The sequence below is a fragment of the Protomyctophum parallelum genome (genome assembly GCF_964188405.1).
Source record: "Protomyctophum parallelum genome assembly, chromosome: 20".
NCBI classification, from domain to species: Eukaryota; Metazoa; Chordata; class Actinopteri; order Myctophiformes; family Myctophidae; genus Protomyctophum; species Protomyctophum parallelum.
The window spans coordinates 30,770,504-30,786,108 of record NC_139718.1 but is presented as its reverse complement, the minus strand read 5'-3'; the positions used below and the strand labels follow the sequence as shown (position 1 = coordinate 30,786,108).

Sequence of the window (15,605 nt, the reverse complement as noted above, 5' to 3'; positions counted from 1 at the left end):
GAAAAGGATATATCATATATTTTCTTGTTTTTGGCTTTTGTGCCTTTATTGATAGTTACAGTGAAGACATGCAGCAAAGGTCGTCATGAACGGGACTCGAACACACGACACGCTGTCAGGCAAGAGCCTATATGTGGCATGCGCCTGGACCACTAGGCCAGCGGGCGCCCCGATCATATATTTTCAATAGAAAAGTAGGCATCCCACACTGTTCTGTCCATCATCATCTTTGTCTTTCTGTTTCTATGTCTCCATTATTTTTGACCGTAGTAACTGCCTGTCATAATTTCACCGCCCTCCCTATCTAAAGATTGTTTGTGTGGCGAACTGGCGATCATCTCGCGGCACACATACTGTAGACTCCATCCCCCTGCAGGAACCTGTGGAGGGGGGAGGGGGGGTGGAGAGATGGGGAGAGAGCAGGAGAGATGGAGTGGCAGAGGATTCTGGGTGTTTTTGGGTGGGTTTAACCCATTTTGCCCTGAGATCAGATTCTAAAAATGTCTTTGATTTTTCAAAAATAGCATATCTACAAGCTCTTAGAGCGCCATTCGAGCTTGTAGATCTGCTATTTTTCAATAGCTAAATTATAACATAATGTTTCAAACACCAAAAGGGGTTCCCGCCCAAAATGGGATAAATAAGGTCAGGTAGATTGGCGTGGAGGGCGGAGACGGAGAGTGGCGTGAAAGGCAAGATCAAGGTGTGTTCCTCCACTTCCTGAACATCTGTTGTTCCAACTCCATTTAAAAACACACCATTTAAAAATCCACGACTGGGGAGTCATATTTTGAAAGCCACAACGGCCTGTCATAATTTCACCCCCCTCCCTATCTAAGTATTGGACAGTATATTAACAGTTTGACTGCGGAAAACGATTTATCAGACTTTTAATCAACCCCCCTTCACTGCCGAGATTGTTGTATTACCTTTAGAGCATACGCTGAATTATTTGGGCTTTTAATCCGCGAAAATCGAGCGAAAAAAGCTTCCACCGTTTGTTATGAACGGCTGGACGACCCGCCATCTTGGTACACCCGGAAGACGCAGCACAGGAGCCTCCTCCATGAGGCGTTGAACCCCATTCGTTTACATTGGCCTCAATTTCCCAGAAGCCCTAGCAGCCCACAGCATGTGACGATTTCCGGTTTCATCTCAAAACAGATGCATCTTCTCTCTTTCTCCGCGGCGATGACGGATTTTCTTTTTTTTGTTTACATTACGGCGGATTAAACACATAAAACAAAAGGCGCGTATGTCCGATATGGCAGCGACAATAACCTGGAGTAATCCATTCAAAGCACGGAAACTGTTAATAAGAGGTTGAAATTGATTTTGTATTCATCTTTAGGGCCCCAAATCATACCCTAGAAAGCACTAGTGTCTATTTAAAACACATTTTTAAAGGAGTCATATTTCCCCCCCCCTCTTCCGTGTTGTATTGCACCTCAGTTGTGCGATCACATCTCGGTGACGGAATCACTGGAGCGTCTTAATAACCCTTGGGTTCACTGGGTTCACCCCCCACCCTATGTACCTCCTCTCAGCTGACAAGACCCCCAACCCCCTTCCAAGTCCTTAACACTAGTGGATGCTGACGGATCCTCCGGGTGGAGGGCAATGACTAGATTAATATAGCTCATTAAGCATCAAAGGCTTGTGTGGAGCAAACTGAATCCTCTGAGAACGTGCCCATGACTTATACATTTCTTTTGTTGTGTGTAATAACAGTAAGACAACGTCTTTGCAGCTTTGGGTACTGTATTAGCTGCTGGCAAGAGAGAATTTAGTATGAAGACATCAAGTGCTGCTGCTACTTTGTCACCAGGCTGGTTTAAGAATTGTTTCTGAATTAATTAATTTAAATATTTAGATTTGATGTTGATGTTGATGGTAAATGGTGCATTTATATAGAGCCTTTATCCAAGGCGCTTTACATTCACCCATTCACACACACATTCATACACCGATTGCGGCGGAAGCCTTGCAAGATAACAACCAGCACATCGGGAGCAATTTGGGGTTCAGTGTCTTGCCCAAGGACACTTCGACATGTAGACAGGAGGAGCCGGGATTCAAACTGCCGACCCATGGATCATTGGACGACCTGCTCTACCTCCTGAGCCACAGTCATGACATTGCTCAACTGAAGTATGTAGTATGTACAGCCTAATTGTTGCCAGGCTATATCTTGTCAAAATGTTGTAATGTGTGTCCAAACTTTACATAGTAAAATAAGTGTGTAAAAATGTATTGAATTGGACCTGCACCATTTGTACATTCTAAGAGTTGAGTTTACACAAATTATTTTACTGTGTACAGAGTACTATCTTTTGTGTACATGCCATTTAATCTAACCAGCAAACAAAACAGCATTACACAACAACCCAAAATATACAGTAATCTCTTTGGTACTGCTGAGCTCTGCTCCTTTTTATTTTCTTTACAAAATACTCTCTCTCAGTGCTCTAGTTTGACTTCTCCCAGCTGGTACCGGAATTGAAGAGGTGACCTTTCACTCAAAAGACCACTTACTGAATGCTTAGCCTAACCACTATTACACCTTCCAGATTTCTGGCACTGTGGCACATTTGTCTGGGATGTCTACTCTACTACACTACTTTGGTCAAAGATTCATCCTGCCATAAGGTTGATTTTATGCTTGTTCTGGTGACTGACGGGTTTTTGGCGAGACACCATACTTTACTTTGGTTACATTTCATGGATCAAGGTTTCACATATTCCAGTATGTCCACGACTGCAGCGCATGCTGATATGAATGCATAGAATGGCTTATGATGATGATGATGATAAACGACAATAATACAATACTGTTACTGTAATCGCTTGCCGATGCACCAAGCCCAATCTGGGTACCCATTGGCAAAACAAAGGAAAAACGGCGCCCTCTTTTCCTTTGAATTTGACGTTGGTCAACAGTCTGTCTCGAGAGACTACACCAAGACTGCATACATGCTCCTTTAGAACCTTCCAGTGCCAGTCTCCTCTGCCATACAGCCCTGCCATACGGATAACGGAGGCTACCGGATTAAGCATGAATGAGCCTTTAGCCCACCAACCCCATCTCCCAGCGCACAAATCCACATTCAGACATCCTCCGTGGTCCCCAAATAACTACAAACTGAAACTATTAAAGACATCAGACATCAGAAAATCGCATGCAAAACACAATCTGTTACACCGAGACATGTCTGCACTCGTTTAGTCCTCAGTAGCTCAGTTTCATTAGCACGCTTGGTTAATAATTCACATGAACTTGGTTCAGCGCGACGCGAGAGTCCTTTTTTAAAAAGAGCTGATATGAAGGTAATGAACGTAATAGAGTCAGGAATATGAAGAGCAGGGAAGGGGAACTGGGGTAGTTCTGCCCGCAGGACACAGACAGGAGTGTTTCTTTTTTTGAACCTGGCTGCCAGACAGCTTGTTGAACTTCCACTGAGAATGCTGTCTAGCCTCACTCTTTAGGTTGTTCAATACAGAAATCAAGGTGGTGGAGGAGGAGGAGGTGGAGTGTGGATACCGTAGTTACGTAGTACGTGTGTGTGTGTGTGCAATTGGCATATATTGCACGTATCATTCATGTACATAATGTGCCACACAAAGTGAAACGGAGAGAACAGAGAACAGTGAGTTGTAACAGTGGTCCAGATCACAGACAGGGATTAAGGCATCAGGAGAAGGGTGAGTCATCCAGGCGGCCTCTGACAACCCCCCCCCCCCCCCCCCCCCCCCCCCCCAATCCAAATAAACCTCTTAGCCGTCCACGTGCCAGACTGTATGATGTGATGTGGTGGACAGGTCTTTAACCCCTCCTCTGTCTGCTTACAAAATCTCTCTTACTCGTTTTGTTCTACTCTTAGTTATCTTTCTCCCAGTCCCAGGTATACTCTGCCTCTCCTCTCCTCCTCCTACTTGAGGAGATGACATCACCTCTGCACCCCCCCCCCCCCCCCCCCCTGTAAATCATGTCAGAAGGTCATCCTTCCTGGCTGCTAGACTCGAGGCAGGAAGCAAGCTGTGGTATTATGGCACCAGCCACAGACAGTGATATGGACCACATTAACCATTTTACCTGCTGAAAAGGAGGTGTAATGAGTTGTTCGTTGTAAACGTGTCTGAGGGACTAGCCATACGTATAGCCTAGCCATACGTATGTTTGATGTGTATCCGTATCAATGCATCCTTCAGTTACACAGCAAGGTCCTATGTGCTGTGTTAGCGCTGCGTGTGGCTGCCCCTGGTACTCACCTCTACCTCTGTCTCTACTCTGCCTGGGGGGGGGGGGTTGTGAACAAATAAGTTCCTAATTGCACGCAGTGTGATACTGTGTGTTTGCAGTGCCCTGGAGAAAAGAGACTCTCACCCCCTGTCGGTCTAAAAGTAATGGAGGTTAATCAGGATTAGGGAAAGAGCTGGCTCGGGTTTTTACAATGATGTCATCCTTGCTACTAGCCCCCTGCAGTGAGCAGCACTCTCCCATGCAAGACACACACACACACACACACACACACACACACACACACACACACACACACGTGCATACTGTAGTGTACAAAGACGCACACCACACAGAATGCTCAAACAACAACCACACAAACATGATGTGCACAGTACACACACACACACACACACACACACACCACACACAACACAACATATAATATACGCAAAAACATACAGGTACATACACACACATGCGCACACGCACCCGTACACAATATGCTGGATGTGCTCATAAAAATTAGGTTAATTGCTGAAGTTATGTAAAGTGTGAGTGGATTGAGTTCAGTATGTGTGGACACTGGGCAGACACAGTGTGGGCAGATAGGTTTCAATAAACACAGTGTGGGCGAGTTGTTTTATGTAAATATTTGTTTGTTGTCTGAGACTTTAAAAGTTCACATTATTTATTCCTAGAAAGTTATAAAGAAAAGATGATCAACAGTACAACAAACTAGAAATTGCACTCACACATTGTGTGCGTGCACGCGTGCTCAGCACGCACGAACGCACGCACAGAAAGCTCCAGAGTCACATTTATCATAGCCTCGATACCCAGGCTTTCATTTCGTCTGCGCGAAAGATGAAAGCCTGGAAAAAGCCGTGGGCTGAACCAGTCTAAAAGTGGGAGTCAACCCTTCCGGGTGGGCGTCGCTCTAAATGATGTGACGTAGCGCTGCACTAGGGGGGAGAGGAGGGGCCGGGGGTGACGGACAGATCGATGAGATCCAATCAGGGTGCGCGTTTTTCTGAGGCGCGACCCTCCCATCTAGGCCAGAAATGTCTCTGCTTAGGTCAGGCTACATTTATCATATAATTTTCCCTCTCGTCTCTCTGAGGACGATTAATACTTTTTTGTGACTCCAATCACATCTGTTCCTTCTCTCACCCACACAGGTGTTCGGCAATAAGATGTTCATCCCGTCGTTGGACGGGGCACTGTTCCAGTGGAACAGAGACAGGGAGAGCATGGAGGCCGTGCCTTTCAGCGTGGAGTCGCTTCTGGAGTCGTCCTACCGCATCGGAGAGGACACTGTCCTGGTCGGGGGAAAGTCCCTCACCACCTATGGCCTGGGGGCCTACAGCGGCAAGGTTGGTTAACCCTATAACCCTATGTCCTGGGGGCCTATAGCGGCAAGGTTGGTTAAACCTACCCTAACCCTATAACCCTATGGCCTGGAGGCCTACAGCGGCAAGGTTGGTTAACCCTTTAACCCTATGTCCTGGGGGCCTATAGCGGCAAGGTTGGTTAAACCTACCCTAACCCTATAACCCTATGGCCTGGAGGCCTACAGCGGCAAGGTTGGTTAACCCTATAACATGCAAGAGGTTAAACACCTTTAGGACAAAAGGATTCCAGTAATAACCTTACTCCGTCAGATTGCGGCAGTATTGAGTTCACCAGTTCCCTCCTCCTACCTCAATCTGGTCTCTCTCAAGCAGAAACGATTAACCCAAACCAGCGGGGGAAAAATCCGATATCTCCATAATAATTTCGAGTTGTAGTCTTGTTAGGTTGTTTCTACATGTGCGCTATGACGTATTGAAGCTGTGCCAAGCTTCAATACGTCATCAGTCATCAGCCGAAATCAGCTGGTTCGGGGTACATCCTCTGCCCGAGAAAGTCCAGATGGAGACAGGAGGAGGAACTCGCTACTGCCACCATCTGGCGGAGTCAGGTTATTCCAGTAGTATTGCACGATTAATCGGAAAAAAGATCGCGATCTAGAATCAGACACCTGTGCGATCTCATTTCTACATTTGAACAAGAATGGTGCAGTACTAGTTGGCTGTCAAATTCATTTGAGCTCATGTTTTTGCTACAAGAGAGAGACTTTAAGAGGTTTAAATCAAGCACTTTGATGTTGTATATTTAAAGCCACAGTAGTTGGCTCCCGGTGCCACATTTTGAATGTAGTAATGTTCAGCAACTACTAAAAAGACAGCATATATTTTCATAGAACATATCATAGAATCGATCACATTCGAGCAAGAATTGGGTAGCACTAGATTCCACCTGTTTAAATGCTTAATGGTGGTGATGTACAGTATGTCTTCTTCTACACCGTGATAATGACTCTGTCGGCAATACAAGACTTCCCACATACCAGCCACATCCTGTTTGGTACATGCATTGTGTTCATTTTGAAAGACCTGCCCTGTCATTATCACCTGTTGTAAATTCTACCAATAGCAGTCATTTGCATCACACCACCCGTGACACATCAGAACAGCTCTCTGCTGATTGCTTACATCACTTGACATGAAAATAAAACTTCCCACGTTTAGCCACACCTGTTTGATACATATACTGCACGGTGTGTTTTAGCCATGCGTGCCGGTTCCACTATAAACAGAACTGGCCACTTGAAACAACTTCAGATGCTGGTCACAATGACGTATGACATTACAGTAACCTTTGACCTCTTGCCTATTCCTTTATGGCCCAGTGTCAGTGTGTGGTTGAAAACTGTAAGTGTCATATCCAATCTGACTGGAAACATCAGATTAACTGTGTGTGTGTGTGTGTGTGTGTGTGTGTGTGTGTGTGTGTGTGTGTGTGTGTGTGTGTGTGTGTGTGTGTGTGTGTGTGTGTGTGTGTGTGTGTGTGTGTGTGTGTGTGTGTGTGTGTGTGTGTGTGTGTGCAGTTACGGTACATCTGTTCGGCAGTGGGATGTAGTCGCTGGGAAGAGGATGACTTGGAGGTCGAGGATGTTTTACTGCTACAAAGAACCCAGAAGACGTTGCGGGCTGTCAGACCACGCTCAGGACAGGAGAAGTAAGACCCAGTCTGTCTTTTATAACCAGAGGTGGGAGGAAGTCCCTATGTTGCAAGTCCAAGTCGAGTCTCAAGTCTTTGCTCTCAAGTCAAGTCAAGTCTCAAGTCTTTGGCATTCAAGTCCCAAGCAAGTCCAAGTCCTGAACTTTTAGTTTCGAGTCCCAACCAAGTCCTAAGCATTTTGTTTCAAGTCCCAACCAAGTCCTTACCTTTTGTTTCGAGTCCCAAACAAGTCCTAAGCATTTTGTTTCAAGTCCCAACCAAGTCCTTACCTTTTGTTTCGAGTCCCAAACAAGTCCCACCAAGACATAATACTAATTAATGATATGTAAAGATTTACATAAATCATGAGCATCTATTGAGCCATTTAGATCATGTCAAAGGTCATGTCTCACCGAGACACAAATTAAATGTTTCCCCTGAGCAAGCAGGCTATTATTATTACAATGGTAAAATGTCATTACTTGCACTGAAAAGGTGTTCAAATCCAGGGTAGAAGAGGAATGTTACATAATGCCTCGATCCACTTTTTCCACTCCCGATCCGATACCGATCTAAAATCATCAAAACCGATCCGATAACTGATACCGATCCGATATCGATCCAATCCGATCCAGCACATATTTAAGTCGCTCTATGCTTTCCCAAATCTGTCAGACTTTTTTTTATCTTTACCTTTTATTACAGATTTTATAGTCTGGAATGTTGAATCAGGATTGATCAAGTGATAATATTATTACTCAAAACAGAGAACAACACCTCCCCAGAATAATAGTCAACAAACAAGTTCCACATGAGTATAGGTTGAGAATAACTGACCCATTTATTTTTAACTTGAGCCTATACTTCAAATGTGGAAGTGTTCTAGTGACAAATTTATTTTATTGTATTATATGCCTTTTTTTATCCATACTATTATTATTATGCACATTATGCACAACATTTTAAGGACCCAGCAATTTGTATCTCTGTGACCCCAAATTATTATTTTGTAAAATCAATGTCAATTTAGAGTGTACAAATGGAACCTATCATTTGGCTGGGAGTGGGGACCCCTGATCCACAAACCGTGCATACTGTCCTACAGCTACACAGCACACTGTCTGTCCGTGACAATGGAAATAGTGACGTCTGTTTATTTAAGCATTGGTTAGCACTTAAGCAGTTATTAGCATCATAGCATGGTCTGTCACATAAGTATTGACAAACAGCGGTCATATTTGTCAACCAACTATTGGGGACTGTGGGGATATATCATTTTAAGAACATGAGCATGTCGTCATGCTCAGCTGTCAGCTTGTTGCGCTGTTCCGTCTCTCTCGTCTAAGATGTTGACGCTAATCAATGCTAAAGATTAGCTTGCATTGAGCTAAGGCTGAAACTTTGCTGCTGTTGTTGCCACGGTGGCGAATCCATTTTTGCACTCGGCTGTTGGGTCTTTTTTGTTTTATAATATATAATAATACTCCCATGCGGGAGCGGCTGTCAATGCGGCTTTCTCCACACTGAGTAGCAGCGCGCAGTAATGGCTAGTGGCTAGCCTAGCAGCCTGCACTGTGCAAGACTGCCACTGTGAAGTGTGACTGGGGCTGCCAATGCCTCTGTAGCGCACACTGCTGGAGGAATAAAGTCCTGGAGGAGTGGAGTACTAGAATGGACTGGAGTGGAGTGCTTGCAGTGCTTGGAATGGATCGGTCATTTTCGCTGTAGTCCGATCCGATCCCGATCACGTTTTTTGGCTGATATCGCCCCGATATCCGATCCGCGGCATCCCTTTATATACAAATACCAAACTATTTTACATGTCATAAAAAAGATAATCAGATGCTGTAAGGTATTAAGTGACTTGAAAATGTTCAAGTCAAGAGGGCTCAAGTCAAGTCAAGTCTCAAGTCCTTGGTGTTCAAGTCAAGTCAAGTCTCAAGTCTTTGGCATTCAAGTCCCAAGCAAGTCCAAGTCTATTTTTGATTTGATCAAGCAAGTCTAAAGTCATCAAAATCGGGACTCGAGTCCAAGTCGAGTCTCGAGTCTCGAGTCCAAGTCCCCACCTCTGTTTATAACCCATTAAGACCTGAGGCCCATTCTACAAAATAATGCCTTCTAAATCAGTACTTTTCAAAAAATAGCAGATCTACAAGCTCGCAGCACGGCACGTAGTGACGTGCTGTGAGCTCGTAGATCTGCTATTTTTTGAATGGCCAAGCAAAACTTTAAATTTGACACGAATGCTCTGGTGGTTTTAACGAGTTAACACCATCACTGTCATAATCAACCTGATGAACCCTCCATTATCTTACAACAATTCAGAATCATCTCGTCACTTCTTCTTCTCCCAGGTGGAACTTCAGCGTGGGGAACTTTGAGCTGAAGTTTGTCCCGGAGGCGCAGTCGGGGCTGAACTTCCTGGAGGGGGAGATGGCGAGCGGCGACGCGTGGAGGGAGGAGCGCCGTGAGAGCCAGCGTGTCATCACAGAGGAGGCCAAAGACAGACCAGAGCAGCCTGAGAACCAGCAGCAGAACCAGCAGCAGAACCCGCACAACCTGAACCTGGACCTGGTCATTAAAGTATCTGTTCCTGACTGGAAGGTGATGGCCTTCAGCACCAAGCCGGGAGGACAGCTGGTCTGGGAACACCAGGTCAGACAACATTCTGATCTACAAAGATCTTATTCACTTCTTAAGGTCTTGAAGAAGTACTTATTCAATTATCAGCGTGGGTTTTGACTTGGTTTTATGCCTGAGAATATTTTCATGATCCTTTTTTTTCCCTCTTCATTATGATATCAAATTCCCTTAGCTTATCCCTTAGTATTGCAACCTGCCACTTACCTACTCAAACATACACTGTCCCTATTGCTTAATCATGCCTAGGGTGTCTATTGTATGCATCCATTTAGCTAGCTATACATCAGCTTTTAGTGGAATTACATCGATTACAAGGTGACTCTTTCTTGAAAAAGTCTTGCTAAAGAATATGTTCCTCCAAAGTCTACACCTTAACTTGCCAAACACAACGATGAGTAATCTCCTGCCTGGTCTGGGATCAGACTTGAGGGTTGTTTTGTTTCAGCTAGTTTCTGCTGACAAGACCTTCCCTTCCCATGCCGTTTAGACACTTATTTAATTCAGTGCCATGGGTTTGCCAACCGCTGCAGTAAAGTGCTGTGTGATAGATTAACTTCTCTTTGTGGGTCGATAACGTACTGTATACTGTATCATGTGAGGTCATTACACCTTTTGGTCTTTTTGTTTTGTGGTTGCAGTTTTGCACGCCCATCGCTTCAGCCTGGCTGGTGGGCGGGGGAAAAGTCACTCCCATCAGCCTATTTGATGACACGGCCTACAGCGGCCAGACTGACCCTGAGGAAGAGGAGGATGAAGATATTATGGAGGAGGCCAGAGGTGCTACACAGTCTAGCGTGTACCTAGGTAAATGTCAAGTGAATTTATCAATAAACATGACACTGTCACAGATTCCGACAAGCAAATATGATTAAAGCTGCACTGTGTGACTTTCCTCGTCTATCCCGGACTTGAACCTGGCAAGTGCTGACATTTTTGCCATTGAGTTAATGGAGCCTGCCTGCTTGCTCAAGGGATGAATTTAATCTTAGTGGAATTACATCGATGACAAGGTGATGAGCTCTTTGTTGAAAATGTCTTGCTAAGGAATATGTTCCTCCAAAGTCCACAGATTCTGACAAGCAAATATGATTAAAGCTGCACTGTGTAACCTTCCTTGTCTATCCCGGACTTGAACCTGGCGAGTGCTGACAATTTTGCCATTGAGCCTGGCTGCTTGCTCAGGGGATGAATCTTGTTCGAAACTTTGTCTCAGATCTTGTGTGAGATGTGACCTTTGACACGATCTAAATGGTTCTATAGAAGAGCAGGGAGACAACATTGTATAAATTATTGAATTAACAGATTGGACAAATAACATTTAATTCATTAAAAATAAGTTATTCTTCCAGTTGCTCTTAATTCCCATAAAACCCAACATGTCAATTTGCATTGGTAAGATGGATATTGGACTTATTTGTACTTTAATTTCACCTTGTCATCAGCTGGTAGTAACATTGTATTGTATATTATACGTAGTGAAATTATTTTATTCCAATAAAACACCTTTGGACCCTGTTGCCAGGCATGTTCCAGGGTCAGCTCTACCTGCAGTCCTCAGTCAGAAACTCTGAGAAGTTCCCTTCTAACGCCATTGGATCAGACCAGGATGGCCACCCACTTCCTATTGTTAAATGGAAACCACTCATCCGTAAGTTCTACCTCAACACACCTGTGCAGATTGCAGAGCTGTTCTTACTATTCAGTTTGTTGCTAAAATATCTGATTGATACAAAAAACGACTTTTTGTGTACCACAGTGCGCCTCATCATCAGGAACACGTTGCAATATGTAATGATTGAGCCATTCTTGTTTATCTTTATTCTGATACAGACTCCCCCTCGCGTACACCGGTCTTGGTGGGTTCTGATGAGTTTGACAAGTGTCTCAACAATGACAAGTACTCCCATGATGAATACAGCAACGGAGCCTTGTCCATCCTGCAGTATCCATATGGTAAAATCACTATACTTGTGTGTGTAGTAAGATGTTGACCGTGTTTCTCCCGTTGTTTCCCCTATAACCCCTATAATGACCTGAAGCACATGTCATGCACCAGCATACATATTTACCTGTCATCCCATCAACTGTCAAACTCTACTCCAGATGAGGAGGACAGAAATCTAGATTAAAAAAATATATATATATATATTCCTGACCTAGACTCTGGTTATTGTGACACTCTCAGCCAATGTGCAGGTAAAGAAAAAAAGAGCATGACTGACTGAGTTGTTTGTGTCTCTACTCCACAGACAACGGTTACTATCCGTACAGCAGACATTATCGGGAGAAGCGGGACAGTGGTGTGAGCCTTATAAAGGGGAACAGTTCGGGTCGGGAGAAGAAGGACCCGGTTCTCCTTCTCCCCTGGTGGAAGGAGATCCTGGGCACCATTATCTTCTGCATCGCCGCCACTACCTACATTGTGCGCAAGTTCTTCCACCCGACTGCCCCGGTGGCATATGCCAGGGTAAAGGCACATTTGTTTAACTTCCTACAGTACTTACTGCGCTACAAAGACAAATGGCAGGGTCACCTTTTGTGTGTATATTTAAGGGGCACAAGCTGTGATTAGTATGTCAATTTCATATAAACAAGGCTGCTTTACACCGTTTTTCTAGTTTGACAATAGAAGCTTGAGAATGTTTCCAGCAATAAGCAACAGTGAGATACTACAAATGCATAATGCACTGTGTAAGCACTAAGCCACTAACTTGTTTCCTGACAACTGCAATGTGTTTATAATTATTGAATGGATGCCAAGACAACTGTTTGGGCCATGCAAGGTCTCCATATCCGTCTGTTTGGCAGGAGTGCTTCCGATTATATAATCGTGTTGCTCCTCTTGAGAATATTCACAAACTGTAACAGTAGTTGACGGAAACACATTCATGTGCATTTTTACTTAATATATTTTGTTTTACACATTTAATAATTAATTTTGATGGACTGCAGCCTGTAAAACTGAAACGCCAGGCGTGTTGTGGGCGACATTGACATCAATCTTTCACATAGTGGGTGCTTTAGATTTGATAGATGTGATAGCTTTCCTAGTCTCCCATATATTGCTTATGAATTTGCAATTCTAAACACAGCACTGCTGAGCAATTAGTTTGTCACAAGTTTATAATATTTCTCCCCCTGTCTACCACAGCAGCGGAAGGAGTCAGAGACACAATGCCAGACAGACAGCAAGTTTGACCTTGAAGTTGTAGAATCCAAAGAGCCCGTCACCATGGAAACGCGCTCCAGTGAATACGTGTCCAGGTACAATCATTAGCATACTGTCACCTTAGTTTACACTGTGTTTCTGTTTAAGCATGCATGGAAACTCTACATGTAACAACATTACCTGGGAGAGGGTTACATCTCTAGCGTGGAAGTCACACCTGAGCCTTGCACTCATTTCAAGGTGTAGCTACAGAAACCAGTACTGTTACCATGGTAACAGCTGGTCTTCCAGGCTGCCTGCAATAGGACAAAGCATGGATGGGAGATGTGAGGAGTACTGATATGTGATTGGATAAGTCAGCGGCTAGCCATCAAATAATAAATGACCTTGGACCGCCTACGGGTCCCAGCCAGCTTTTCAACACCCTGCTGTGCCTATGTTGAGTTAAAGTTCAAAAGGCCTCGCTGTCCCATATGGGAATATTGCTTTGCAGCAGGGAATTAAGAGAATACGGTATGTGCATTACTCATAAATTGATGGATCACATTTTTAAGCTCTATATCCACCCTTAACTGACTCTGGCTCAAATCTTGCCAGTGTCTGCCTTTCTTCCCTATCTCCCTCCTCCCAGCCTGAAATAAAAAGGAGAAAACCCTACTAGGTTCCTGTTACCACGAATGAGAATTTCTCAAGACCTCCATTCGGAGTGGACCGAGATTACACATAATATTGGCTAAACAGCATTTTGTGGTTCATAACTAATTTCAATTCATATTTATCTTAAATTGAGGGACTTTGGGACTTTGGCTAGACTTTAAATCAATCTGTGCTTTAAAATGTATTTAAACTTAATGATAATGTCATAACTTTGAATATGTCAGATTACCGATCTCATGCAAGTTTCAAGTTGATTTCTATGCCATACTGAAATTTGTGGAATCCATTCCAAATGGCTTACTTGAAATTAAAAGACCATTTTGGATATGTTTTGTTTTTGGAAAATGGTCACAAAGACAGTACAGGTATATGCTTAATCGTTGTCAACGCGTAAAAAATGCCAGACGCTGGTATGGTCCTTTCAACGTAAATTCACTGAAGGACCACTGAATGCACTGAAGGACCTCAACGGAGTGTTTGAGTGATATGGAGGTGGCGATTCTATCTGTTGCACTTGAGTGGCTTTTGAATTCCATATTTCCGTAGAATGTCTTCTTGTGGCAGCATCTGCCACCGCTAGAGGTGTCACATTACACAGCTGTCAGCACATTTGCCGAGATGTTTTCCTACTGGACAATCCATGTTTACACAATCTGTCTTAATCCATTGGTGGTCGCTGACCTCAGTGCCCAATCGATGCGGCGTGTCGCATGTTTACATTCATGAGCTGAATAATGCCGTTAATCGGACCAAAATACAGACATGGATGTGATTATGCAGTCTGAGAGGTTGGGCGGGCTGCTCTTTTTCTCATCTCTCATCACAGGGATGTCAAGCTTCTCTTCTCTTCTCTTCTCTTCTCTTCTCTTCTTCTCCCCCCCCCCCCTCCCCCCCCTCCCCCCCCTCCCCCCACACACACACGCCACGCATGTGTCCCTCCCTCCTCCCTTTTAAAACCAGTGTGACCACCAGTGCCAGTTGCCTGGTAGGAGAATCTTCATAAATAAACTCAGCAGCTGATCCCAGCATGAGTCAGGATCATTAGAAGGGAGCGGCAGATATCAGGACAGAAGCCATGCATCAGATGGCACCACACAGTTACCTAAAATAAGACCCTCTGCACCCCAGCGAGAGGGATGATTGTGATAGGGTGTGCAATTCCTCCACTGGATCTGATAGGCTGATTGGTATCTAACTTATTAAGCAGATTTGGGAGAACTGTGGCTGGGAAACTCTCCAAGCAACAGATGACAGATAGTGGAGACACAGGGTCAGAAATCTGTTTAGGTGTGTGTGTGTGACTGGCCACACGATGCTCTGATGCTCCAATGTGATGAACTTATGATTGCTGAATCACCCTTTTTAGGATTGGTTGATATTTAAAGTTGTATATCACGTATAACACTGTCATTCATTTATCACGTGGAAGTACTGGTACTAGGGATCTGTCTGGGCTGATATCCTTTACTTGTACGTCCTTGAAAGGACATTGTTATGGTCTGATGATTTTGATGTATGACTCACACACTGGAGGGCAGTTCAGCTATTGCTTACATAGGCATTGCTAGTACCACCAATGTACATGTACAGTAGGATGCCTGTACACACAGTCCCACACACATGTACGAATAGAGAGGACCTTTTGATGCTAACTGTGACTGTGTCTCTCTCCAGGTACCTGACCGACTTTGAGCCAGTACAGTGTCTTGGCCGTGGGGGGTTCGGTGTGGTGTTTGAAGCCCGCAACAAAGTGGACGACTGCAACTATGCTATCAAGAGAATCCGCCTCCCGAACAGGTAAAGCCATCGCAGTGCTCATACTGTACACCAGCACCTTGTGATGATATGACATTT

The 15,605-nt window shown here is 44.3% G+C and overlaps 1 protein-coding gene across 1 annotated transcript in view; it reads left to right on the top strand.

Moving 5' to 3' along the window:
- eif2ak3 (eukaryotic translation initiation factor 2-alpha kinase 3) overlaps nt 1-15,605 on the top strand; it is a 55,728-nt gene that overhangs the window by 28,577 nt on the left and 11,546 nt on the right. Inside the window, exons 3-11 of the mRNA XM_083792567.1 lie at nt 5,419-5,613; nt 7,170-7,300; nt 9,637-9,937; nt 10,564-10,729; nt 11,448-11,573; nt 11,756-11,878; nt 12,175-12,392; nt 13,077-13,189; nt 15,426-15,548. Coding sequence (XP_083648693.1) covers nt 5,419-5,613; nt 7,170-7,300; nt 9,637-9,937; nt 10,564-10,729; nt 11,448-11,573; nt 11,756-11,878; nt 12,175-12,392; nt 13,077-13,189; nt 15,426-15,548 — 1,496 coding nt within the window. The remainder of the gene's footprint in view (nt 1-5,418; nt 5,614-7,169; nt 7,301-9,636; nt 9,938-10,563; nt 10,730-11,447; nt 11,574-11,755; nt 11,879-12,174; nt 12,393-13,076; nt 13,190-15,425; nt 15,549-15,605) is intronic.